This window comes from Panthera pardus, unplaced genomic scaffold, assembly GCF_024362965.1.
Source record: "Panthera pardus isolate Hobbes unplaced genomic scaffold, ASM2436296v1 HiC_scaffold_27, whole genome shotgun sequence".
NCBI lineage: Eukaryota > Metazoa > Chordata > Mammalia > Carnivora > Felidae > Panthera > Panthera pardus.
The window spans coordinates 85,808,129-85,835,669 of record NW_026526843.1 but is presented as its reverse complement, the minus strand read 5'-3'; the positions used below and the strand labels follow the sequence as shown (position 1 = coordinate 85,835,669).

Sequence of the window (27,541 nt, the reverse complement as noted above, 5' to 3'; positions counted from 1 at the left end):
CATCTTCGTTTATCTACCAAATGATATGGGTAAATCTCGAACCAAATTTAAGCCAGGATTTTAAAGAATTGGGCAGCGACTCATTGTTTCCTTCTCTACTTGGCTTGGGGAAGGTTTCAAAAAGTGAGAAAAGGGTTTAAAATGGGATAATAATTCTTTCTTCAGTGCCTTTCTCCACTTTGCATTGTTGTATTACAGTTTCGTTGCCCTCGCTTTGAAATATTGTAAACAGTGTTGGACGCTTATATGTTGAGGAGATAAAAACTTTTCCTGTTACGCACAGTTCTGTCCTTTGCATTAGGACTGAGAAGTGTATTTTCAGTGGAAAAGGCTGATAGTCACTGTATAGACACCTACCTACATCAGTTCCTTCAGGGAAATTCGTATTTGTTTCAGACTTGACCTCAAGAAAGCAGGGAGTCCGTGTTTGCAGTACAGTAAGAAACTGCTAGATACAATTTGATTACATGGTTTATTCTGACTACCCTGTTATTTTCACATGTATAGTTATTTTTTAAAGTGTTGGTTATTTTTAATCTGAGTCTTGTTTGGTCCATTATAGTGTTACACTGGCCAGAGCCATACATCAAAAGGCGCGCCTACAATACCTTTGCTGCTTTTGTCATTTAAAATTATAGTTGCACCATTTGATGGTTGACTCAACATCAGCTCCCGTAGTCATGTCTCACCTTTTTCTCTTCTATTTTAAAAATGAAAGCAGCTGCATTTTACATTATTTTACTTTCCCATTTCCCTTTTTTCTTTTGTTACAGAACTGTAGAAATGATGGAGGCAGAATTCTGCTCATCTATCAAACCCCGTTTTCTAGTCTCATCTCTCAATGTCCAGAATGTTGTAGAAGCTTAAATTTTGGTGCCATGTTTAATTAGCATGAGATACTCTTTCCTGGTGCAGTTTTAATTCTTGGTCCAAATCTTCCAGTTCCTTAAAATATTAATCGTGAACTTGACGGTACACCCATCTCCTGCTCTAGGAAACAAATTTTATGCATTCGGAGTCATATTTTGTTTACATCTCAAGGTGAAAGAGTGGCAGATATGCAGTTCAGCATGAAAATTATTTATATGTGTATCATAAGTGAAGGTCTATTTTGCATTGATTTAATGGTAATACTTGAATTGTTTCTTTACCAGTGTTAACCACCTATTTTCTACTTCCATGGAGTTCAAAATTAGTACTGATTTTACACCTAAATTTAAAAGTTTAAATGTATCGTGGCTATCTTTAAATGTACAGGCCACTCGTGGTTTGATGAGAGATGTTGTGGGTAGAATATTCATTTATTTAACCTTTAACCTGAATTGTTAGTTGAACCTAAAATTTCTTTTAATAATAACTTTTATTAACAACTTTTAATAATAACTTTTAACAATATTTCACTCAATATATTTTAATAATATATTAAAATAATAATATTTAATAATTTTTATTAATAATTTTTAATAATAACCATTTCACATACTTCAAAAAAAAATCAGTGATTTTAAACTTTAGTCATTATTCCTTTGAAGCCTGCCATGAACCGTTTTGTTTTCACTTGGACTTATGGGTGAGGAAATTCAGAAAGCGACACCTGTAATGCTGTTTAGTGTAACATCTCAAAAGTTTGTAGCAGTGGAATTTCAAGCCTTTGTGTTCATTAAGGCCAACCAAAACAGGCTGATTTGTAAGGTTTTTTCTCTTTGGCAAAAACAGCAAAATACAGAAAATTAATTTTGTTTCAACCTGTATTCTACAATTTGCAATGAAAAATTGCTAATTCCTTCTTTGATAAGTAAATACTAAGTTTAACTCCCCACCATAATTACAATTTCTGAATTCTTAACTAAAACTTTAATGTTTTAAGGATACTTGCTATTTTATAATGCATTGATAATTTTTGAACTTGTAATAACTGGGTGAAGTTAACCTGGAATGAATTGTAAGCTCAAAATTGCATCTTGCTGATTTTCAAGTTGAGCAGAAACTTTAAGAAATAGGAAAAAAAAATTTTAACACTAAAAGAATTATATTTTGGAAATGATTCTACCATATTTTAACAATTTATAACTTACCAAATGTGATACTTTAATTCATTTAAGGAAAAGAAACCCCAGCTACTAGTAAGTAATGATTATATAGAGTATCAGAGAATGGATAGCAACTATATGCCTCATTTGGAATCTTGCTGAATTTTAGTAGCCAAGGAGTTACACAGAAAATTCTTTACAGATTTGAGAGGCAAAAAAGAAGAGATCATTTCAGGTTTGCAGATTACCACAAAGATATTCTGGTGATAATTGCTGAGATGAGACATAGGAAGAGAGATAACATTCTTTTTTTTTTTTTTTTTTTTTACTATTATCTAGACCTTTTTTGTCAAGTTATTGTTTTCACATTTAATGGAAAGAATCTGATGGTAGAAGATGGTGGAGAGGAAATTAGAGTTCGCATTGGTTCTTTAGGTGAAGAACATAAATTGGAAAATTATGAGCAAAATAAGGGATGTCATCAGTAATTCATGTGTTGTAGTATCTTGTCTATTATTTTTCTTCAATGGAAATACAGGAATCAAGCTAAGTATTTGCTGAAATTAATTACATTGCTCTGTTTTTTCTGATCCAAATCTCATGGATTTGTGCAACTACCCAGTAACTTAATTAGGACTTAATTCAGGAATGTTTTTTTTTCTGTTTTCTAAATAAATGTACAGCTGATTTATTCTCCCTTCTTCTTTTTTTAAGGAATCTAGGTAAAAATGGCTTATCTAACAGTAGCATTTTATTGGATAAATGTCCGCCTCCAAGACCACCATCGTCACCATACCCTCCCTTGCCAAAGGACAAGTTGAATCCACCTACACCTAGTATTTATGTGAGTCTGAATTGACTGACTAGAAATAAATCAAACCAGTGTTTGCATCTACCTGTCTTTCATAAGATCTTGCTTTAAATTAATATGGATGCCCTTTAGGAAACATTAAAATTATTGGCAGTAGCTTGAATATTTTGGGGGGAGAAAAGATATATTCACAAAGACTTCATAATAGCATGTAAAACATACCTTCTGAGCTATTCCCACGATTACATTAAAGTAGTGAGAAATACTTCTTCCTGCCCCCCCCCCCCCATTAGGCCAAACCTACCTAAAAGTGTAATTTAAGCTGGGGTTTAAATCCCAGTTGCTTGAACCTTAACATTCATTCTGCTTTATGCAGCTTTAGTTACCTTCAAAAAAGGCATTTGAGAACATAAAATGTGATAATAGGTATGTCATTTTTAAAAAGTTTGATTATTTAAAACCTGATGTTAAGTTTTACTTTAAGGGCATTCAGACATCTGATGTAGGAAGTTGATAAAAGTTCAGTCAAAGCAACTCTTCTGTTTCTCCCAAGTAGGTCCTCCTCCCCCATTTCCTTCCATCCTCCCACTTTTACCCCAAATGAAAACAGTTTCAAACTGTAAAGTTTGTGTTGGGGGATTTGGCCCTGTCTTTGCCCTCTAGAGGCAGATGTTAAACCCTGTTAGTTTTTCCTCCAACCCATATTTATTGATCCTTCAGAATGTAAGGGAAGCATGGGGATAGACATATAATAAACCTTTCAAACTGAAGTCTGAGAGGGGGAAAAAAAAAACACTTCTTTGTGGTTTTCTTTTCTCTTTTTATGATGAAAAAGCCCACATAAAATTTACCATCTTAACCATTTTTAAGTATACAATTCAGTAGCGTTAAGAAATATTCTCATTGTTGCAAAGCAACAAAAGTTCTCCAGAACTTTTTCATTTTGCAAATTTGAAATTCTATACCCATTAAGTAGCAACTCCCTTTTTCTGGTCTTCTTAGCCCCTGGTAGCCACCACTATTTCTATACATTGGACTACTTTAGATACCTCACATAAGTAATATCATACACAGTTTTTCTTTTTGTGACTGCCTTAGTTTCACTGAACGTAATGTCTTCAAGGTTCATCTACTTTGTAGCATGTGAAAGGATTCTCTTCCTTTTAAAGTCAAAAAATATTTTAAAGCACTTTGATTTTGAAGTTGCAATTTTATTTCTTCTCATGTATTTTCTTCAAGATACAATGGACAAAAGAAATGTATGCGGTCACTATCTAATTATAGTTAGGATCAAAAGACAGTGATAAAATGCTGCAAAATATAAAATAGAAATTACAGGGTACATTATTGAAATTGCAGTAAATAAAAAATATGAATTTGGCCTAATATTTACATAAAAGGTCTGTTTTCAAGAGATCTAACCATATGTTTTAATTTTACAGTTGGAAAATAAACGTGATGCTTTCTTTCCTCCATTACACCAATTTTGTACAAATCCAAACAACCCTGTTACAGTAATACGTGGCCTTGCCGGAGCTCTAAAGTTGGGTAAGCTTTAAATAAGAAAAAGGAAACTTTTTAAAATTTCTTTTGCTATCTATAACTTGTAAAGCACTGACAGAAACTTATTTCTGTTGATTTTTTCCGTTTTCACATTTTCGTTTTACTCTTTTCCTGGGTGTGTGTGTTAGTGTATCAATTCTTTAATCTATCGTATGAAGATACAGTCATGATGCCAGTTCCTGGTGATTTCCTGGTGCTTTTTGAATTTAGCTTTTATTTTGGTCTGATCACATAATTATAATGGTGATGAAGTTATCTAATGAAAGAATTTTTAATATGAAATGTAGATAAAATGTGATGCTACAGATCAGTGCTGTAGTCCCCTTGCTAGTTCCTTGCACCTGAAGAAATCAGATAAGTGAAACCTCGGTGCCTGGCCCCCTGAGTCCACCTCTGCACAAGGCGGCATGATGATTATCAGGTCCCGGGCTTCATTGTGTGCTCGTGTAAACCTGGCACGAAGCTCAGGGCGTGCAGAGGCCCTGGTTGGTTTTCATGGGAACCGGATGGAATGCTGTCACACGTTTTCCTCTTTTCTTAATAAAAGCACTCTCAATCTATTACTCCAAATGTAATTTTCTTTTATTAACTGCATTCATTTATTTATGAAGACCTGGGACTTTTCTCTACCAAAACGTTGGTGGAAGCGAACAATGAGCATATGGTGGAAGTGAGGACACAGTTGTTGCAGCCGGCAGATGAAAACTGGGATCCTACTGGAACGAAGAAAATCTGGCATTGTGAAAGTAATCGATCTCATACTACAATTGCTAAGTATGCACAGTACCAGGCCTCCTCCTTCCAGGAATCATTGAGGGTAAGTGTTTCGTCCCTGAAGATTGTTTTATTTTGAAGAATAGTTTATTTTCATGTTTTATATTATTTTATTTTGAAAGGGCACGTTTCTTTTGTAAGCATCTCGTTAGTTTATAGTTCTATAAAATACCTTGTAAGTGCTATCCACTTTGCTCTTAGGAAAGTCTAAGCAAGCCTGTGGGTTGCTAAAATAAATGTTGTTACTGTCTAGTGAGAGGTCTCCCTCATCCCTGGGATGTTTCGGTTGAGGGCAAGGTTTTTTAATCTTGACGTTATTAACATTTTGGGTTGGATAATACATTGTTGTGGGGGGCTGTCCCGCGTATTGTAGGATGCTTGGGAGCATCCCTGACCTCTCCCCACTAGATGCCTGTAGCACGCCCCTTACCTTCTACCCCAGTTATGACAGTCAAAAATGTCTCCCGACGTGCCAGATGTCCCTCGGAGGATAAAATTGCCCCTCATTGAGAACCGCTGATACAGAGGCTAAAGGGAGTCTCAAGATTGCTTTGTGCTTGCAAAGTTCCTAGTCTTGTGCCTCCCCATTTTTCTCCTCTACCAGGTTAGTATTATCTGATGGATAACTCCTCCAGGAAGCATCAGTGTTATTCTCACCAGTCTTAGTCTGAGAGAGAAACCCGAGGGGGAGGATAAATTATTTCAAAGTATATAGAAAATTAAAAAAAAATTTTTTTTTTTAATGTTTATTTGTGAGAGAGAGTGTGAGTGGGCAAGGGGCGGAGAGAGCGAGGGAGACACAGAATCTGAAACAGGCTCCAGGCTCTGAGCTGCCAATACAGAGCCTGATGGGGGCTCGGACTTGGGAGCGGAGAGATCATGACCTACGCTGAAGGTGGACGCTTAACCGACTGAGCCACCCAGGCTCAGAAAATTAAAAAACAAAACGGAAAAATAATCAGAGGATTATTATTCAAAGACTCAGGCCTGAATCATTACTAAAATCCTTTAGCGCTACAATGAGGACTTTGTGAATTCTCCCACAAAGTAAAGATAAGATCTCCACAAAAAATGAGTTTATTAAGTGTATTACTTAGACACTTAGACACTTGTCTGTACTAAGTTGTTTTGTACATATCCTACAGCTGAAACCTAATACGTGCCTGGAAGTCTTTAATTTGTAATTCATTACATTTGCTTATCTGTTTAAAATCCTGTCCCGAATTTCACATTTTCAGTGAAGGCAACATTTGTACCTGTGAATTGTGTATTTGTTTTTCTTTCTCACTGCCATTCTCTGTGTCCTAACAGAGAAATTAATTGTCCATATAAATCTCTAGTTCAGACTTCTGAGATACTTCAGCTATGTGGTAGTATTATGTTCAGAATAGGATAAATAATACGATTCAGAGATCACCAAAGGAAAATTTGGAGGAGTTGAAAAGCAAAGATAATAAGAGGCAGAGTATTTATATGGGGTGGGATCTATAACCAAAGAAAAGATGCCTTTTTGTGTGCTTTTGAGGCATGGACCATTACCTGTGAAAAATCTGACGAATGTTTAGGAACCATACATTCATTTAAAGGGAGGGAGGCCAAAATGTACCAAGTATTGTCTTTTTTTTTTTTTTTTTTTTTTTTAATGTTTATTTTTGAGAGAGAGAGAGAGAGAGAGAGACAGAGTGTGAGCAGGGGAGGGGCGGAGAGAGGGGGAGACACAGAATCCGAAGCAGGCTCCAGGCTCTGAGCTGTCAGCACAGAGCCAGATGTGGGACTCAAACCCACAAGCCGTGAGATCATAACCTGAGCCAAAGTTGGACACTTAACCTACTGAGCCAGCCAGGCATCCCCCCCCTCCCCCCCCCCCCAAGTATTGTCAACTTAAATCATAGGGCAGTGTTAAGAGATACCATATCTATGACCCCAAATTGTAAATAATTGTAATATTTGCATTGAAAAGCACCTATATTTACGTAGTACTTATTTTCCTTACTAAAGCTGTAAGTGTGTTATCATTCGTGTATAATTCATTGCAGAAGGAAAGATTTAACCCAGGGAGAACTTCTTCCATTTGTCCGTTATCAAATCAAGAGCGTCTTACCCTTCACCCTTATACATACATAGCTACACACACGCACGCACACCTCTGCTAGTTTAGGAAATTTATCATCAAGATGGATACTTCTTAGGCCTCTCTAAAAAAAATTCTCTCCTCTCAAAAATGGGGCAAGAATGAGAATCTGTAGTTTTTTCCCGTATAGAAGAATATTATTAAGAAAGAACTCTTAACATAACTTTGTGGCTGAGGAGGTTGGATACCATGCTGGTGAGTGTTGACTTTTCCTGGGTTTTATTTAATGTGTGGTCTTTGAAGAAATTTTCATGTGAAAGAGGCCTATAGAAATTTAGCTTCCAAACCATCACCTATATGTGAACTTTTCAGTTGTATGATGGGAAAGGATAGCTGGTTGTAGAATACTAAGCTGGAATGTGTTGTGCTTAATCTATAGGAAGAAAATGAGAAAAGAAGTCACCATAAAGACCACTCAGACAGTGAATCTACATCTTCAGATAAGTAAGTCATTTGTACTGTCCACTTAGTATTTCTGTTTAAAAGGCATGCCTCTAATATTGTCTCTCTCTTTTTTTTAAGTTCTGGTAGGAGGAGGAAAGGACCCTTTAAAACCATAAAGTTTGGGACCAACATTGACCTGTCTGATGACAAAAAGTAAGTACTAGTATTTTTGTGAACTGATGCAAAGAGGTATCCTCTGCAAGACACAGAATTGTCTACAGTTTTCTCTTTCGTTCCTTGTCATCTTTCTAAGTTGATACACAAGTTTTAGATGAACTATTTTTGCTAGGTTTGGCGGTTAAGTTATTTTCTTCAACTTAAAACTCTTGTACAGATTTTCATCAGGACCCTGATTCTATGCTAATTACACAGTCATAAAGTTGTATTTTATGATTAATAGTATATAATCATTTTATAGAATAGAATTATACAACAATTACAAAAATAAGTCAGTTTTTTTTTTCTTGCATTTACTCAGTAATTTTTATGCTGCTTTTCATCAGTATGGTTTCTTTGGAAAAATTGGAAAATTAAGCATTTGAGTGTTTCCTGTGCAAAAGGACAGTATTTCTATATTTCATTGTTTTTCTGATTGCGACACAAAGTTTTTGAAGAAATGGCTAATGTCCACAAATATTTGTAGCAGAGTTTCACTCTTGATCTGTTATTTTATTGCAGGTGGAAGTTGCAGCTACATGAGCTGACTAAACTTCCTGCCTTTGTGCGTGTCGTATCAGCAGGAAATCTTCTAAGCCACGTTGGTCATACCATACTGGGCATGAACACAGTTCAACTATACATGAAAGTTCCAGGAAGCAGAACACCAGGTAACATTTATGAACTAACGTTATCTCCCACATTTGAGAAACAGAATTAGCCAAAATATGAAACATGCAAAAGAGAACGAGATTTCTTTTCATTTACAGTGAATGAAACTGGAAGGATTACCCCTGTTGTTAAGGTTTGACTTTTATTAGATTTTTTCCCCTTTGTTTTATCATTTTTTATTACAGTCGTCCCAAAACAATAGCAGTTTCATCTGGAAAGGGGTCTTTGGAGCACTCCTAGGCAAGTCCCTGTGGCTTAGAGACTGTTAATGATCCTGTCTACTGCAGAGTGATGATGGGATACCGTTTTTTCTAAACTTTTTTTTTTTTTTGCCATGATCACACTAAGAAATACATTTTATATTATGACTGTGCACATACGTGTATACAAGAACAGCTTTATAAAATAATACATATCCTAGTCTGTTCCATTCTGTTTCATTTAAATAAGAAAGTATAAGTTGTAATTCTCTAATTGGGTTGCAGCACACAGCTCACACAAAACATTTGATGTGAAGACATTACTAGACTCCCCCTGGTGTCCGGTCTGGACTTTCCATTAACTAGGCTTGTCACTTTTGGCAAGTCACATGTCCTTCTGTGGGTCTTTTCCCTCATTTGTTAAATGCATTACATTGGCTTTAAACTTAAAATTCTGTCCAACAGTAATAATACCATCTTCTTTGTGCTCCCTTGGATTGACACAAGATTTCAGATTGATGTTTAAAATATGTAACAATTCCGGCAGATACTGGCGATAACAAGTTCACCTATATACCAATGCCTATGGGCTGCGTATCACCATCAGGTGTTTCTTTTTGGTACTCAAAGCAGCCATGGTTTGAAAACCAGATTGCTTTCTCCTTGTCATCTGCTTATTCGATTGTAGCTAAAAAATTGTTTCAAAATAGGCCTATGCTTGCTTCTTAGTAGTGGTTCTGAGTTCCGACTGCTCATTAGAATCTCCTGGTGTAAGGTAAGCTTTTATAAAAAATTTTTTTTTGTTTAATGTTTATTTATTTTGAGAGAGAGCTAGAGAGCGTGAGCAGACGAGGGACAGAGAGAGACACAGAATCCAAAGCAGGCTCCAGGCTCTGAGCTGTCAGCACAGAGCCCAGTGCGGAGCTTGAACTCAGGAACCGTGAGATCATGACCTGAGCTGAAGTCGGACGCTTAACCGACTGAACCACCCAGGCCCCCTTCCCAGTGTAAAAATAATTGATTAACCTCTGAAGTTTGGGATCCAGGCATCAGTATTTAAAAAAAAAAAAAAAAAAAAGTTTCCCATAGGATTCTACTGTACAGCCAGTATTAGAACTACTAGGTTGTAATAGTTGTTTTCCTCAGGCCATTGGAAGCCCAGTTCTGTGATATTTTATTCATAGTTGGATAAAGTTGAAACAGCTGTGGAATAAATGGCAAAGACCTATATGCTCCCCATTTTGTCATTTAGACACTGATGTAAATACTGGGCAAGTTATTTGAACTCTCTAGAGTTTGTTTTTCTTATGTATGTAGTTATTGGATTGGGTTAAGATTCGTTTCAGTGGAAATTTTCCAACTTATTTTATACAAATAACCTCAACTCAAAAAGAACGCAGTTTTTCATTACAAATCAAGGGGGAAAGCAAACTTGATAGATCACTTCTTTGTCACTTGTGTCTGGAGTTTTTTGTTGGTTTCTATATTATAAGGGATTAGTTTTTCAGAAGTGTGACAATATAGTGCAAATCATATGTCATTTAAAATTTTATAGTCAGACCAATGTAAAACAAAATAGATGAAAATAATTTTAACCTGGTATATCCAGATATCATTTCAACATGTAGTCATTGTAGAAGTTCCTGGGATTTTTCATGTTTTTTTCACATTAAGTCTTTGAAATCCAGTGTGTAGTTTACAGTTTTTGCACATCTCAGTTTATATTAACCATATTTAGGTGGTTACTGTATTAGCTCGGTCTTAGAAGAAATGTATAGTTTCATTAGCTCAGTTCAATTTTTAAAAAATTATTCTAGGGGCGCCTGAGTGATTTGTCCGGTAAGCATCTGACTTGGGCTCAGGTCATGATCTCATGGTTCATGAGTTCGAGCCCCATATTGGGCTCGGGCTCTGCTGTCAGTACAGAGCCTGCTTCAGATCCTCTGTCCCCCTCTTTCTCCGCCCCTCCCTGGCTCGCTAGCTCACTCGCTTGCTCTCTCTCTCTTTTTCTCAAAAATGAATAAACGTTAAAAAAAAATAAAAATTTATTCTGATACTTTATGGGGCAGACACTTGGTTCCTGGAGTTACATAGATAAATATAAGTGTTCCCTGCTTCGGTGGACTTTATGATCAGTCACGTATGTTCTAAACTATAGAGATGCTCTCAGGCTTGCCCCCAAAAGATTTTGAGTCTGACGGTGGGATCTCAGCATCTCTAATTATAATTAGTGCTAAATTTTATTTTGGAGTCCATACCATGGACAATTCCAGCCACCTGCCCACGGCAAGAGATCGTTTATAGGTATTAAGACTACCATCTCCACATTGTGCTATATAATATATATGTAAAAGAGTGTGGTGAGAGCACCTACAGTTTTCTTCATTGAGGTGAAAATCACACGGCCAAACTAATCCTTTTAAAGTATGCAGTTCAGTTGCAGCTGGCATATTGTATATTTACTGTGCTGTGTAGCCATCACCTCTGTGTAGTTCCAAGACAGTGTCACCTGCCCAAAAGGAAACCTCGTACCCATTAAGCATTCACTTCCCATTCCCTGCTTCCCTCCGCCCCTGGTAACCTCTAGTCTACTTTCTGTCCCTATGGAATTACCTGTTCTGGATGTTTTCACGGAGTCATATAGTATGTTCCCTTTTGTGGCTGGCTTCTTTCACTTCGCGTGGTTTTGAGGTTCATCTGCATCGTACTAATGGACCAGTCCTTATGTCCGAATATTCCATTGTATGGTTATAGGACGTTCCGCTTATCTGTTCATCGGTTGAGGGACATTTGGGTTGGTTCCACTTTATAGCTGTTGTGAATAGTGTTTCTATGAACATTCATGTACAAGCGTTTGTCAGAATCCCTGTTTCTTCCAGTTCTTTTGGTTATATACCTAGGATTTAAATTGCTGGGTCATACGGTGATTCTACGTTTACTTTTTGAAGAATTACCGAACTGCTTTCCACAGTAACTGCACCATTTTACATTCATGCCAACAATGTGTGAGAGTTCCAGTTTTTCCATTTCCTAACCAACACTGATTATTCTCCATTTTTTTTCTTATTATGCCCGACCCAATGGATGTGAAGTGGTTTTTCACTGTGGTTTTGATTTTTATGTGCTTGCTGTCCATTTGTATTATCTGCTTTGAAAAAATGTCCACTCAAGTCTTTTGCCCATTTTTTAATTCAGTCATTTATCCTTGTGTTGTTGAGTATAGTAGGAGCTTATATTCTGAATATTAATCCCTTATCAGGTATATGATTTGCATATATTTCCTCCCATCCTGTGAGTTGTTGGCTCGTTCTCTTGATAGTGTTCTTTGATGCACAGAAGGTTTTAATTTTGATGACGTTCAGCTTATCCATTTTTTGTTTGGTTCCTTGTGCTTTTGGTGTTCTATGTAAAAAACCACGGCTGAACCCAAGGTCGTAAAGTTTTAACCCCTGTTTTTTTTCTTAGATTTTTATAATTCCAGCTCTTATATTTAGATGTTTGATCCATATGAAGTTAATTTGTGTATATGGTATGAACTCTAAGTGTCCAAATTACACAGCTATCCCGTTGTTCCAGCACATTTGTTGGAAAGACTATTCTTTCCTCTGTAGAATGGTCTTATTAAGACCCTTGTTGAGAATCAGTTGACCACATATGTATGCATTGCTTTCTGGAATCTTGATGCTCTTCCATTGATTTCTATCTCTGTCTTTATGCCAATATCACACTGATTTGATTATTGTAGCTTTGAGGTATGTTTCAAAATCGGAAAGTGTGCATCTTCCAACTTAGGCAGTTAGCTTTACTGTAGATCTTTATCTTTTCATCATAGGGCTGTGAATTACTGTGTAGTGTTGTTTCAACTCAGCCTGAAAATTCAGCCTCTAGCATTTTCTTCTATGGTAGATTGGCTACTGACAAACTCCTTCTGCTTGTATTTATCTGAGAATGTCTTGGTTTCTCCTTCATTTTTGAGGAATAGTTTTGTCAGATACGAAATTCCTGGTTCATGTTTTTTCTTTCTTTCAGCAGTTTAAATGTGTTACCTCGTTGCTTTCTGGCCTCCATGGTTTCTGATACGAAATCAGCTGTTAATTTTATTGATAATCCCATGTATGTGACAAACCACTTCTTTTTTCCTGCTTTCAAAATTCTCTTTGGGTTTCTATAGTTTGACTGTAAGGTGTCCTTGTGTGGATCTCTTTTGAGTTTTTTCTACTTCGGAGTTTCTTTAGCGTCTTTGATGTATAGTTGCATGTCTTTTGTCAAATTTGGGACGTTTTTGACCATTTTTTATATATTCTTACTGTCCTTTTCTTCTGGGACTCCCACAGTGCACATGTTAGTGTATTTGATGGTCTCTTAGGCTCCGTTAATTTTTCTTCATTCTATTTTCTTTCTTCTCAAAATGGTTGGCTTCATTTGATCTTTTCACAAGTTTGCTGATTCTTTATTTAACCTGCTCAGATGTGCTGTTTGAAACCCACTAGTGAATTTTTAATTTTGGTTGTACTTTGTAGCTTCAAAATTGTATCGTAATTTCTGTCTCCTTATTAATAACCTCAATTTGTTAAGTAAGACATTATTCTCCTTGTTTCCTGTGGTTCTTGTTCATGGTTTCATAGAGCTCTTTAAGTGTATTTAAGACAGTTGATTTAAAGTGTTTGGCTAGTAAATCCAATGTCCATGCTTTTTCAGGAATAAATTTGTTAATTTCTTCCTCTTTTTTCCCTCCTGTGACTGGGCCATACTTTTCTTGTTTATTTGCAAACCTTATAATTTTTTGTTGTAAACTGACTTTGAGAATTACCCCCCCCCCCCCAAAAAAGACTCTGTTCTCTGTTGGATGTGGTCCCCGAAGTCTCTCTCCCTTTGGCATAGCACTGTGCTGATATTTTGACATATTGAATATTATCGTGCGGCAATTACATCCAGGGTTTCTTGCTTGTTGTGGGCTACAGTTTGTTCAGTGACTTTTCCACAGTCTTTTCACAAAGACTGTATTCCTTGGTGTGCTTGAATACTGAAGTCTCTTTTCCATTATCTCAGCGGTTAACCAGTGACCTGAGAGAGATTTCCTTCAATGCTTTATGCAAAAAAGGAAAGAAGAATGGAAAACCTGGACAGGAAGGAAAGAAAAAAATAATTCTCCAGGTCTTTGCAGATCGCCTCCGTGTTCAATCATTCCTTCTACACTTAGCCATGCTGCTTACAATTGTACTTGTAGCCTTTACCTCCTCACTTGCACTGAGCCTAAAGATTAGCAAGAAGTTAAAATTTATTGTCTTAGGTGTTTGTTTGTTTGTTTGTTTTCCTGAACATGCTCCCTGTTCTGGGTATGCATGTCGCTTTCTAAATTCTCCAGTATTCACAGGAACTTTTCAAAGTCCTTATTCCCCCCCACAGATCTCACTCTCCAGCCTTTCTTTTAGGCCTTTTGTATGTCTCTTGTTTGCCCCAGCTGTTGGTTTCTTTGGGGTGTTTTTTGTTTTTTGTTTTTTTGCCCCTGGTAGCATCAGCTTGTTCATTGGTCTTTCAGTGTTTTGGGGAGAACCTTCACTGAACCACTTGCCCTGATAGAGTGAAGCTCCTTGTGTCAGTCTTTTTGGGAAACTCCAGTCAGGTCAAAACAGAAAAACTAATTCTTTGGGAGCAGGATCCACTCTGCTCTCTCCAGAACCAGGAACACTCACACAGTTAACACAAGACCACCATTTTTAAGTCCACTGACACACTAGTGATGTGGGTGGGAATAAGGTAAGTTAGAGTGACATCTCCTACTGGGTTTTAAGTTCTCTTTCTTCTGGTCATCCATCCATTCACTTGGTTGCTGTAAACCTTGGAGTATCACCCAGAGTTCTGGTAAGTTTGCTTCTGGCAGTTTTTACTAGGTTGTTTTGTTTTGTTTTGTTTTGTTTTGTTTTGTTTTATGTGTTTCTGGAAAGTTCCCCAGAGTTACCTGCTCCATTATTTTTGTTGATGGTACTCCCACAGCTATATTTGAAAACCAGATTTCTTGCCTCTTTTACTGATGTCCAAATACTACTCATGAGAAATGGGGATTAGTTCACAAAGAAGTGGTAACGATATCAATAATGGCTACTGCTACTTACCATGTATTCGGTGCTGTTCGAAGCGGTCATTCTTTCACTGATCCTCAAAACAACAGAATGATTTATTGGAATTGTTATTATCTAATCTTAAATGTAAGGAAACTGAGTCAGAAAGGTTTAGCAACTTGCCCAGGTTCATAAGCTTAGGAGCCTGGCTCTAGAGCTTTTAATAATGATTTAGGCTGCCCTCTGCAGAAGCTCTTACTAAATAAGTTAGGAGTTGACCAAACTCTGCTCTCAAACTAGACTTGACACAAAAATGATGACAGACACCTGAATACCACTAGAACGTTCTTTGCTGAACATTTCTGAGGTCTCATTTCTAAAGACCTATTTTTCTATAGAATTTATAGTATGCTAATTACTGTTTTTCTTTTCACATTTCAGGCCACCAAGAAAATAACAACTTCTGTTCAGTTAACATAAATATTGGTCCAGGTGACTGTGAATGGTTTGTTGTCCCAGAAGGTTACTGGGGTGTTTTGAATGACTTCTGTGAAAAGTAGGTTTCCAAACTAAATTTTCTTTAAACATAATTATTTAAAAACAGTAATTGTAAAGGACGACTTACTGGATATCCTAATGTATGTAACCAGCTTACCGTTCAGCAAAACATTCATTTAAATTGATTTGATTCCAAACCTATTATTTTGTATTACTGAGAATACTTTAAGAAAGATGCTCTGAAAGCACTCCATGCAATAGTATAGTAACAGTCTTGAATTTAGAGGATAGGAAGGTTGAGTTGTTTATTAGGTTAATTAAACAATTGATGCGTAAATACAGGCTCATGTGGGAGGTCTGTATTGCAAGAGAAATTATTTTACTGTAAGTGGTTTTAGAAGTGGAAGGAATTCTGTGATTGAGCACCTTTGTTATAGGTTATTAATAACTCAAGCTTGAACATCCTACTCTGTGCCCTATCACTATGATGTCAATTCTTTTTAAAACTATATTGGCAACTTTTCCTATAGAAGAATTTTATAAAATGTAATCAACTGCATCAGATTTTGTTTTCTATAATTGAAGGAACTCACATAGTGGAAGGTATTCCTTTCCTTAAGCTCCTAGAAATAGCCTTCCTTTATTTATCTTGTGTTAAAGGGTACCTTGGAATTATTCTCATTGATTTAAACTTAATTATTTGTCTAAATGGAAACTTACTCTCTCCTTTGTTTTTTTGGGTTTTTTTTGGAAAGTACTCCATTATGTAAGCACCTGATATTTTCAGTTAGTAATAACATTGAAGAATTATTGTGGTTAAAAGCATAAATTATATATACATTTGGTGTTATTCTCCCCACCCCAAGAAGATAATGGGGGAACCACCCAAAACATTTACATTATGAGAGACTTTGAAAACTAATTACACACATACTCCACATACTAACTTGTAATTTTTTTATTTTGGGTTACAGGATCTTTGCCGTAAATGTCTTGATTTAGTAAGAAGTGTAAATATAGTTACCCAGAACCCCACATTAGTCCCAAATTTCCTTATATACAAGCAAGAGATAACTACCCTTCACTGTTTATGCTATTTAACATACAGATTTCCTTTCTGATAAGAAATCCAAAGATGTGAAATTTTAAAGTTTCAGATGCTCTGATGAAATAACCTGATCTACTTTAATCTGTGCTTACTTTTATGGACCAGCAATCTGGTAGTAGCAGAGAAAGAACAGTGCTGTGTAGGAAATAAATCTCCATCGCGCTCTAGAAAGATTTGTATTTCTTAAACTGTGAGATAGTGGTATATTATTACAGCTACAGTGCACTGATCCTTATTCATTATTTCTGAGTAGGGATTTACAGTCTTTAGGATTTAGAATTTTGGGGGGTTTTTCCCCCTTCTCTAAATGGGGAGGTAACCTGGGAACAAAGATAATTGGAAGAGACAGATCATGTCTAAAAAGTGTGAACTTGGAGATAATGAAAATATCAAGGTATGATGGGCTAGGTAAATTTAAGCTGCAGAAACAGCACTTGCTACTTCAGCATTTCAGTGTAATTTTGTTTCACAGAAGGATTGTTGCTTTTGATACTGACTGATGTTGACTATGTCTGTAGCTTGTGTTACGACTTTAAACAATATGTCTTGAAATAACCATTCACTTGAATATATGATAAAAAGGATGCTTTTTTGAGTAACTTTAATTTTTTGTTTTTTGGGGGGATGTTTTTTGCTTGCTTTTGGATAGAACGTTTTCTCCAATTTTATGATGGCAACACATGGGTGAAGTGGGAACAGGATTTGTGTTTGTAATCATATTTTGCTTCATAGGCAAGTTTTTCTGGACTGTATATCTACTTAGCCTTATCACAGACGGTAAGCCAATCCATATCCCTTGCAGTTAGGCTACCATTGGCAGTCTGTTCTAGACTTTGAAGAGCAGCCTTGCATTTTTTTCAAGGAAAAAAATAAGGCAGACATTCCATCTACATCAGAGGTTGGTGAGATTTTTCCACAGAGAGCCAGATAATAAATATTTTAGGCTTTACAGGTTATATGGTCTCTGTCACAACTGTGTCACTGCAGTAAATAGACAATCACACATAATAATATGCCAGTGAATGGGCATGGCTGTGTTCTAGTAAAATTTATATTTACAAAAATAGGCAGGCTGGATTTGGCCCACGGGCCCTGGTTTGCCAGCCCTTGATCTACACAAAAAATTAAATTTAAACCAATGAGAATAATTTCAAAGTACACTTTATCCTTCGGCGCAGGACATAGAAATACAGTGAAGACTGTTTTCTTAGATCTTAAGGAAAGGAACATTTCCATTCTGCAAGTTTTTCCTTCCCCCAAACATAGCCAATTTAATTTTATAAAATTCTTCTGTAGGAAAAGTTTGCTATATAGTTTAAAAAATACTTCACATTGTATCTTGATAAGGTAGAATAAAAGGCCAGATTTTTAAGTAAAAGCTCGCTGCTAGGGTCCGTAGAGTGTTTCCAAAGTGTATTGGTGGTGGTGGCAGTGATGATGGTTATTTGTGCATGTGTGTGATTGTTCATTTTTTATGCCGTTGGTTTCAGCTGCCTAGTTTTAGGTAAGCAGTCTTCAGAACAGTAGAGGCTGACATCCTGTCCCCTTTTCCTACTTAGGATTCAAAACAGCAGTAGAGACCGTTCTGTTTTCCACCTTCCCTCAGAAATGGAAGTTCCTAATACTTACATGTACCTTCCCTTTACGTTTTAGAGATTTCTTGGTACTCCAGGAAGAAGGGTTCAGTCAGATAGCTTTTAGGGAAAGGAAAGGAAAGGAAAGGAAAGGAAAGGAAAGGAAAGGGGAAAGGAAAGGTTCATGTATGTGTTACTTAAAAGGAGTTTTAGATTTCATTTGGATCTTGGAAAAATCAGCTTGAGGTCGTAGTACTGATCGTTGGAGAAGTTGTCAGTACTTAACTGTAATTTCACTCACTTTTCATAGAGTAGTTCTTCTTCCACGGGCAATTATGTTTCAGTGCAATGCCAAAAGAGCATATTTTAATAACTTTTGACCTTGTTTTCCAGTCTTACTAAGTAGTTTATTAAAGTATTTGATCCATTCGCATTATTTTTTTCTTATTTCAGAAATAATTTGAATTTCCTAATGGGTTCTTGGTGGCCTAACCTTGAAGATCTTTATGAAGCAAATGTTCCAGTGTATAGGTTTATTCAGCGACCTGGAGATTTGGTCTGGATAAATGCAGGCACTGTTCATTGGGTTCAGGCTATTGGCTGGTGCAACAACATTGCTTGGAATGTTGGTCCACTTACAGGTATTTTAAAGAATATGCTAAAAAAAAAAACCCAAAACAGTTTAATTTATAAAAGATTGTATCTGATAGGTTTATTTTTTTTTTTCTTGGAATATAACTCACTAGAAATTGGAGGAAAAGTTGTATCTCCTTGAGTAGAATTTTTATTTGTAGTACAAGAAATTGAATTCAAGTTAGTAGGTAGAAATCCAAGACCATAGATCTCAGCAAATAATAAATTTACGTCTTTATATACAAGGAAGATATACTTTTCATAATTTTTAGAGTGCTTGATTTTGTTTTATAAAGGAAACCCTTTATGGGAGAAGGCAAAGTAGAGTGGTTATTCATTCTTTGAAATGTTTCTTTTATGTGGTTATATCATATGAATAGCCCTATTATGTCAAAATCTGTTTGAATTATGCCTGCCTTCAGGCAGTAGATACTTCAGATTGAGAATATGGCCTTTGGAGCTAGAACGACCTGGATTAGGACCAGGACCTGGCTCTTGCAACTTTGGGCAAGTTATATAACCTCTCTGGGCCTCAATTTCTTCATCTGTATAATGGGAATAATAAAATTAATAAGGTGATAAAGATTAAATGAGATAATGTATAAAAATAGCTCAGCACAATGCCTGGCACATAGTTACAGTAAGCACTCTTTGTGTGTTCCCTACTATTGTTATGACCATAATTATCAAAGAAACATAAAAATTATTTTTGTAATGTTTTGAGGTTTTCAGAATTGGTATTGATGATATCATCTGAGGAGGTGATAATGGTAACTTCATATCTTTTGGTACTTTGGGTTGCTTTATAACTGTTTTTTTTTTCCTAGCCTGCCAGTATAAATTGGCAGTGGAACGGTACGAATGGAACAAATTGCAAAGTGTGAAGTCAATAGTACCCATGGTTCATCTTTCCTGGAATATGGCACGAAATATCAAGGTCTCAGATCCAAAGCTTTTTGAAATGATTAAGTAAGTGCTTTCTAAAACTGCTGTAGTCCCTCTCTTTTTGGGGAGTGTTAACTATTCAGTACTTCCCCCCCCCCCCCCCATTGAATTCTGTTGACATCACAACAAAATGGTCCAGAAGTCTAGTAAAATGTAATATGAGAATCCACACAGTAAAAGTTTTCTTCCCTTCCAAATAGTCAGGACACTATGGTGCGAAGAGGAATGAAGGCACACGGATGGTTCTAAACCTGTAGATTCACAGACCAGTGCTTCCCCACTACCCTGTGAACCACCTGGTTCCTAGGAGAACTTGAGTTTTAATATCGAAAGACTGCCCTTAGTATCACGGGGACAGAATGGCATCACAAAATAATTTGCTGGTACAGAAAAATTAGCATTTAATATAGGGATTTAACTAAAACAGCAAGTTTTTAATTGTTTTAATGAGATCATCCTTCTTTAATTGTCCCTTTTCTTAGCTGCTTTAAACACCTAATGCAAGTTGTTTGAATATGTATATCCTAGTAAGCTTCTCATTTATTGTCAGTTTCTGTCCTAGCTATTTTGCAAATATTTTCAGAAGTATTATTTTCAAACAGTGCTATATAGCAGTGTTTCCCTAAACTGTATTTTCTACCACTGCTGACCCTACCCTGGAAAGGTGGGGGATTCTGGTCAAAGAAATACAGAAAAAGATGGATTAGATAAAGTTTTACAAGTCCTTTATTCTTTTATTAGTTTTTGTAAACTGTTGTAGAGACTGTAAGTGCTGGTGTGTTTTGTGAATGGGGAAGAAAGAGGGTTCTGTAATGTATTGTATTTCCCAAACTTATTTGTTTGACCAGTATCTTTTAAGGGATTGATCTCAAAAACTCACTTTGGAATACACTGCTTTATACTCACTGATATAAAATAAGTTTTCGTCTTTGTTAAAGTAGTACTTACGTTAAATATTTCTCCTGCAGCTATATTAATTTGGTCACCATATGTTATTTTCAAAATACTGTCATTTAAAAGTAATCCTGCCTTAATAAAATGCTTTCAAACCTAAGTCCAAAATTTCCTTCACACAGAAATAGTGTGGCCAAGGTAACACGCCTCTGGATTATCTTACGATACAGTCCTTTATCACTTGGAGTATTTTATTTAGGCCTGGGCAGAAGTAGTAGGAGAGACACGAGGTAATGAAACCCAAATCATAGCAAGTGATGTACAAATCCTTTTAAAAAGTTGGATCTTGGGGACCGTATTCTATAAATGTAATTGGTGGTGGGGTGTGAGGACTTGTCTGTCCTTTTATCTCATTATATCTGACAGGAATCAAGGAAAGATCATTGTCATATCCTGTTCTTCCTACCTGGCCCACGTTAATTTAAACATCTCTCACTTCTATCATGTCCGTCCCTCCGCCCCCATCATCCTTGCCATCCTTCTGAACTCCCTCCAGTTTATCATTATCCCTCTTAACATTGGAAATGTTGAGTATCCACCCTTGTATCATCTTTGTTTTAAAATTGTGTTGTGTTGAAATTGGATACACACCAATTTGGCTGGTTTCCAACTCAAAATTACCCACGATACGGTTTTTCCTCCTACTTACCTTATTTTTTTTAACCTGAGTGCACTTACATACTCATTTGACTCTCGTTTTACTCTGCGCTACAAAATGTTCAATCATTTGAATCTTGATTGTGTCCCTCGTTATATTAAGAATTCTGCTCCCAGCTTGAGTTGTCATGAGATGTGATTAGCAAGCTCCTTTTGTCATTACACTGATTGTAAATGTTCACCATAAATTCAGACCCCTAAACTTTGCTTCAGAAACGTCCCTCTTAAACCATAGTCGTTCAGCTGTTGCTACAAATGTACTTTTCCCCAGCCAGCATTGTTCGCTTTCTTTCATTTGTACTTTGTTTAATGAATATTCGCTGACTACGTTACAAGGCTCTGGGCTAGGCACAGAGGGTATGTGTGTTTGTCCAGCTGTATCAGGTGTAGGTCTTGTCTTGAAGGAAAAATGCATATAAATAAGTAGATTGAACGAAATACGACGACAAGTCCACTGGATTCTTTTCCAGCTCCACGGACTCAGAAAAGTCAGTGTACTCTGGGAAGCAGATAATTTGTGCGAAGGGTAAAGATTTGGAGGCAGGGAGAGGACAGAGGACGGAGGAGTAACACCTAAAGTCAGTTTAAGACCCAACTCTTGCGCCAGCAGAAAGATGCTTCGGTTCATCTACAAAGGAGTACATACCACATGTCCTTCAGTCCAGCATAGTCACATTTTCCTCCCATGAGGGAATAAATCCCTTTTCTTCACTTGAGCACCAGGCAAAATAGTTGGCTTATGTGGAGGGCCTTACTGTACTATTAGGATCATACTCGGCATGGAAAACTGCTTGCTCTGTGAGAGGCTCAGAGGAAGTCCTGCTGCCCAGAGGGCCAGCTCATCTTTTCCCCCTGCTCTCATTCTGTCCCCAACACCTACCTCTTTGGCTCCTCCCTCCCCCGACTTCTTCCGGCCTGGATATTTGCATGATCTTAAACGGATATAGGGTACAACTCTGCTACGTACGTGTTAACAACAGTTGGCGTACATTCGAGCTTGAGGACAAGTGTGTGGCGAATAGTAGAATAAGCTACAGTTGTAAAAGTTCTTGGTGGATTGTGTATTGTGTGCCGATCGCTAAGTCTGTTCTGTTAGCTTTTGGTGGGTTTTTAACTATTAGGATCTAATTTGGGTTTCCTACAGATCTTTCTAGCAGTGAAGTAAATAGAGGAAGTTTTTGCATGGTAAGAGAGAGGAATGAATCACAGGTAGTTTGGGTTTTCAAGTCTGGATCCTAGATGGTTTTAGTAATAATGCCAGCTAATAAGTGAAGTTTGGTGCTTCACTGAGCACTAAGAAGAGTGCTTCCCAGACTGTATCTCAGTTATACCTCTCAGCATCCCACGGTCACCCAGTTGGTTAGAGCCGAGATTTAAGCCCATAGCTGTCTTGCGTAAAAGCCACTTGTACGTATCTGTGGCACGGGACTTCATTTGGGGGCAGTGGCAAGTTTGAGGAGCCGGTAAAATAGTTGCATAGAGCTGTATAGCGGAAGCTGTAGGAAATGCAGAACTCCAGAGAGCGAAGTTAAAGCTGGCAGACTAGGGAGTCTTCTATCTAGCCGTTTGGTTTTGCCTTGAGAGAAAGAAAAGGGGAGGAGCTGGGGACAGAGCTTAGAGGAATACTTTCATTTAAGAAAAGCGGATAGGTGAACGAACTAAAGGCCAGAGGAGAGCATGGGGAATATATCGTTACAGAAATAGAGGGGGTCTTTTTCCACAGGCTCGTCGTTGCTGTAAAACTGTACCCACATCATTGCTTTGGTCCTCAAGCCTGGTATCGGTTTGTCCTGGCCTGTGAGCTGTACCAATTCTTAAGGAATGGTTCTCTCTTGGCATTCCTTTCCTCTGCCTGGAGTCGTTTTCTTCATCTCCTGTTTACTCCACCATCCATAGCACTTGGCTTTTTCTACCTTTGATATGCCCCAGTCACTTCTCTTGCTGCGCTCCCCAGTGACCAACTGATCCGAGCATGCAGAGGCACACACACGAGCTCATTCTTTCTTTAAAATCCCCATCTGTACCTCAGATCCGACCCCCACTTACTTCGTCAGCTCTTGTTCCCACCGATGCCGTCCGATGAGTGCTTGAATTTTCCATTTTATTTTTACTACTCTCTTTCACATTTTGAAGCCTCTAATCTGAACCGCAATGTTTACACCTCCCCCCTTTCTTCTCCTTGTTTGAATTCTCTTTTGGTAAACGATCCATTCCGTACACATTGAACCTGTGACTTGTAGCCTGTTTTAAAAGAAAAAAAGTATCTGCTCCATGTAAGAAGTGGATTGGAGCTTAACTTCCTCCCTGAATTATTGTTTTTGGTTCTTAAATACTGTGAATCAACACTGTGACTTTTCTGTTTTAGGTCTTCGTAGCTAAGTTGTAATCAAAAAGAATGTAAGCAAAATTTACCTTGTGCCTTCACATCTCCTCACCCGTTCAGCTCTACCCAGTTCTTTTCGTGCCTTCATATTTGTTTGATATTTGTCGTGAACTGAGTTGGTGCTGTGGTATCGTGCTCGGGGAGAAAGGGATTTGATGACTTCTCAGGCCGCTTATAATAAATGGGGAAATAGTCAATACGTTCAAATACGTGATCTTTGCTTGTGAAGATACTGCTTAAAAAAGTGAGGGAGCACAGAGCAAGGCACTTCTGAGAGAGGGGTACATTTAGGAAGGGCCCCACAGAAGTAGCAGGACTGCAGCTCCATGGTCCTTTATCCTAAACCCCTTCGGCCAAATGTAGCTCGGTATTCAGAATTCCTTGGGTTTAGAACAGTAATACAAGGCGCATGTGATCTGTTTTGTCCTTCGAGTAGGGTCTGTGACGTTATCCTGAAACCAAACACATTAGTATTTCTGCAGTAAATCTTACAGTCACTCTGATGAGCTAAGTGAAAACTATTTTATAGCCTCAAGTCAAGTTTTGACAGCAAATGAGTTTACGTAAAATTTATGAAAAATTGGCAGTAGTATAAGAGGTTGAAAGTGTGTTTGCACCAAGGGATTTAATAGTGGGAGAATGGTGCTATCTCCTGTTGTCACCTGCTAATTCCTTGATACCATTTTGAGAATGAATTACCTGTAGTTGCTTAAACAAGTCAGCGTTATTCTTGGTGGTTTTTTTTTTTTCTTTGCACTTTCCAAGTTCAAGTTGGGTCCTTTAGAGTCCTCCAGTTCCATAAAGTACTTTATCTGAGTAAGTCATGTAGCAATCTCTTTCAATTTCTACATCCTAGCTGTTTAACTAAAATACTCTAATCTTCATGCTCTGCTTCACATTCTCCCAAATACCTCCTACGTTGTTGGCATGGTCAAAAGACTGTTCATCATCTTGATTACTTCTTTCATTTCATAATGCAGTGAACTTGACTCGTAAAGTTAACAGCCTAACTCCTTAGAAAAATGGCAGTGGAAGCTCAGTATGTAACTCTCTCTTTTGATTTCCTTCAACTGTTTAAATGAACATAAAAACTTCTTTCCACATACCCCATACATCATAAGCAAACTTAGTTTCTCCTTCTTGAGACCAAACTTTTAAATGTCTTTTCGGGTCTGAGCCCTACTTCTTCACATCAGCTGAAGAGTATGGATTTAAACTTTTGTTGCGAAAAATTTCAGGTAGACTTCACATTGGCAACGGCTGCTAAAATCTTTTGAATGATGATCATATTTGCATATTAGATCAGTTGGCGGCAAGATGAAGCATAAAATGGAGCACAGAAGATTTAGAGGAATAAATGAGAATAGTCGCTGCAGTTCAGACAAGAGGAGAGACCAAGGTTTGAGGGTAAAATAGATGACACTTGGTGACGGACTGGGTGTGGAGGCGGGTGCTCCCGGGGCGTTGCCTTGGGCCGGGCAGCGGGACTTTCGTGCAGTTGATGAAGCTAGGGATCAAGGAAGAAGAGAGGAACCTAGTTAGGTGTGGGTTGGGATTACCAGCTTGGTGGGCTTTAGACATGCAGAACGTCAGTTCCTCGCATGATGTTTTAGTGGGAGTCTCTGTCAGGTCACCAGATGGCTAGAGGGCTCTACTGCTTAGAGAAGGAGTCTGAGGTACACATTTATGGCTTTCAGCCAGCTGACGGGGACTCCCTCCTAAGGGGTACAAGTTAAATTTTCTGAACCATTAGCTATTTTTAAAGTAGAACAGTGCCCACACAAAGAAATGAAAGGAGAAAGACTGTAAACCTGAGGCCGCTTACCGATCGTTTCCTTTAATTCATGGAACTGTGACGAGCTTTCCAGTGTGATATCTTGTTCTTCTGTAAAATACGTCGTATTTGCTTATAACGCATTGCTGCACACCCCCGCTCCCGAACTGGTTTCTACTTTTTCCTCCAACTTTTTATTTTGTAATTTTTAAAATCTGCCAAACAAGTTGAAAGAAGAGTACAGTGAATACCTGATCTAACCTCATCTGGAGTCATCAGATAAGTTTTTGCTACATTCACTTAGCAGTCTCTGTATACACACGCATGGCACAGAGTTTTTTGGCTGAGCCATACGAAAAAGTAATTTGCAGACATTATGATACGACCCCAAATGCTTCAATCTGCATCTTTTAAGAATAAGGATATTCTCGTGTAACCACAGTACTGTTCAACATATTTAAGATGTGAAATTCAATAGTAATTAGCTAATAGTCTACATTCGATATTCTCCCAACTACCCAAAAATGTCTTTTTGTAGCTCTTAAATCTCTCCACCCCACCAGCCCCTATGCTGACACTGAATTCAGTATGCAGACATTGTGTCTTCGGTCTCTTTTAAATCTACAAGTCAAGTCTTTTTATGTGATTTTTTTTTTTTTTTTTTTTTTGAAGAGGGCAGACTTTTGTGTTACACAGAGTTCCATGTTGTGAATTTGCTTTCTCATAATTTTATTTGGGTTGTACATTTTTGAGAACTATTGACAGCATTTACTTTTAGTAAACCCCTTTCCCACTCCAGTGTAAAACTATGTCATAGGTGGTCTCCTTAGTGGGTCTTGCATGAATGAGGTTTTACTTTAACACCTAAAATCGAAGGTGGGGAGATTATTGCTGCTGTTTATCCATCTTCATCAGAATATACAGTTTTTACCCTTTGGTTTTAATTTTAAAACTGGTTGGGAGCTAAGAGAAACGTTCTTTGAAAATTCATAATTCCCATTTTTCAGATATTTGAGATACATTGCCGTGGCCTGCATTTTCTCCCTGCGTAGTGCTGAGGCTCTTCTTAACGTCACTTTCATAAGACTCGTATATTCATTATGTTTTAGCATTGAAGTATTCCTTTTAACAGGACCCTTGAAAAGGAATCAAATGATAGTGTAGCAAGTGAGCTCTGGAGCCGGTACTGATGAGATTTCCCTGTAGATTAACAGGCTTTCAGAGCAGTAGATTCTCTCAGATGCAGTTGAATGGTTTAATCTCAGTAAAGAAGGCCAATTCCAACAAATACAGCTTAAATTGCTACAATCATGTTAGGCTGTTAGCAGGTTAATGTAATGATCGTATGTTTCTGACACATTGGAAACTCTGGTTTCGCCACCTCCTACTAGTTAGTTCCCCTGAAACCGCTGTGATGATAAGTAGTTTAGTACATTTTCAGATGTCAAAAACAGAATGCCAGATACCGCGTTTTCCTCTGAAAAGTTCAATATTAGGAAGTCTTAGATTTGGGAGGAGCATATCAGGCAGTGTGCAAAGGAGTAGAAGGCTAATTTTCCCAATATACAGTCTCTTGTCAACCTCCCCGTAATCTGCTAGGTGATTATACCTTCTAAAAATGCGAATAACTTATAAGCCAATACTTGAAAATAAATTGTCTAAAATTTCAATAGTACCAAGTCCATTAAAAACCACCCCCACAAACTTAAGTTCTTGTCATATCATTCTGTCATTCTTTTGACCACTTACAAAGCACTGTTTTTATATTTCTGTTTTCAAACGTACCATTTTATATGCACAATACTAATGCTTTATGTGCTTTCTCTGAGCCTTTTGTGTATATGTGATCATTATATGTTCGTTATTTGCCTTTCCTGTGTAATTTTCCAAAGTCTTAGATTCTGTGCTATTTAATACCTCAGGGAAATATTCCAGGCAGGGCAGCTCTGTGTAGTTGTTTGGAGTCCAACCTGCCTTCAAATCTCACCTTCTCCATTTATTGGCGGTGGGGGGAATGGGCAAATTACCAAACCCTACTGGTCTTTGTTTCCTTTTCTGAACAATGGGAATAAGAATTTTGTCTTTCTAATATAACGTCCACAAGTATTATGTGGGTCTTAGCCCAGAGTAAGCGCCCAGCAAATGGTAGCTGTAGTTCCAGTTATTAATATCAGT

General features: G+C 37.4%; 1 protein-coding gene across 4 annotated transcripts in view; it reads left to right on the top strand.

Moving 5' to 3' along the window:
• KDM6A (lysine demethylase 6A) overlaps nt 1-27,541 on the top strand; it is a 204,317-nt gene that overhangs the window by 166,426 nt on the left and 10,350 nt on the right. For all 4 annotated transcript variants that reach the window (XM_053891683.1, XM_019417351.2, XM_019417349.2 and 1 more), the window contains 9 exons: nt 2,745-2,874; nt 4,284-4,389; nt 5,016-5,221; nt 7,689-7,753; nt 7,832-7,906; nt 8,432-8,580; nt 15,282-15,396; nt 18,474-18,661; nt 19,481-19,622. In XM_053891683.1, the coding sequence (XP_053747658.1) occupies nt 2,745-2,874; nt 4,284-4,389; nt 5,016-5,221; nt 7,689-7,753; nt 7,832-7,906; nt 8,432-8,580; nt 15,282-15,396; nt 18,474-18,661; nt 19,481-19,622 (1,176 nt within the window). The remainder of the gene's footprint in view (nt 1-2,744; nt 2,875-4,283; nt 4,390-5,015; nt 5,222-7,688; nt 7,754-7,831; nt 7,907-8,431; nt 8,581-15,281; nt 15,397-18,473; nt 18,662-19,480; nt 19,623-27,541) is intronic.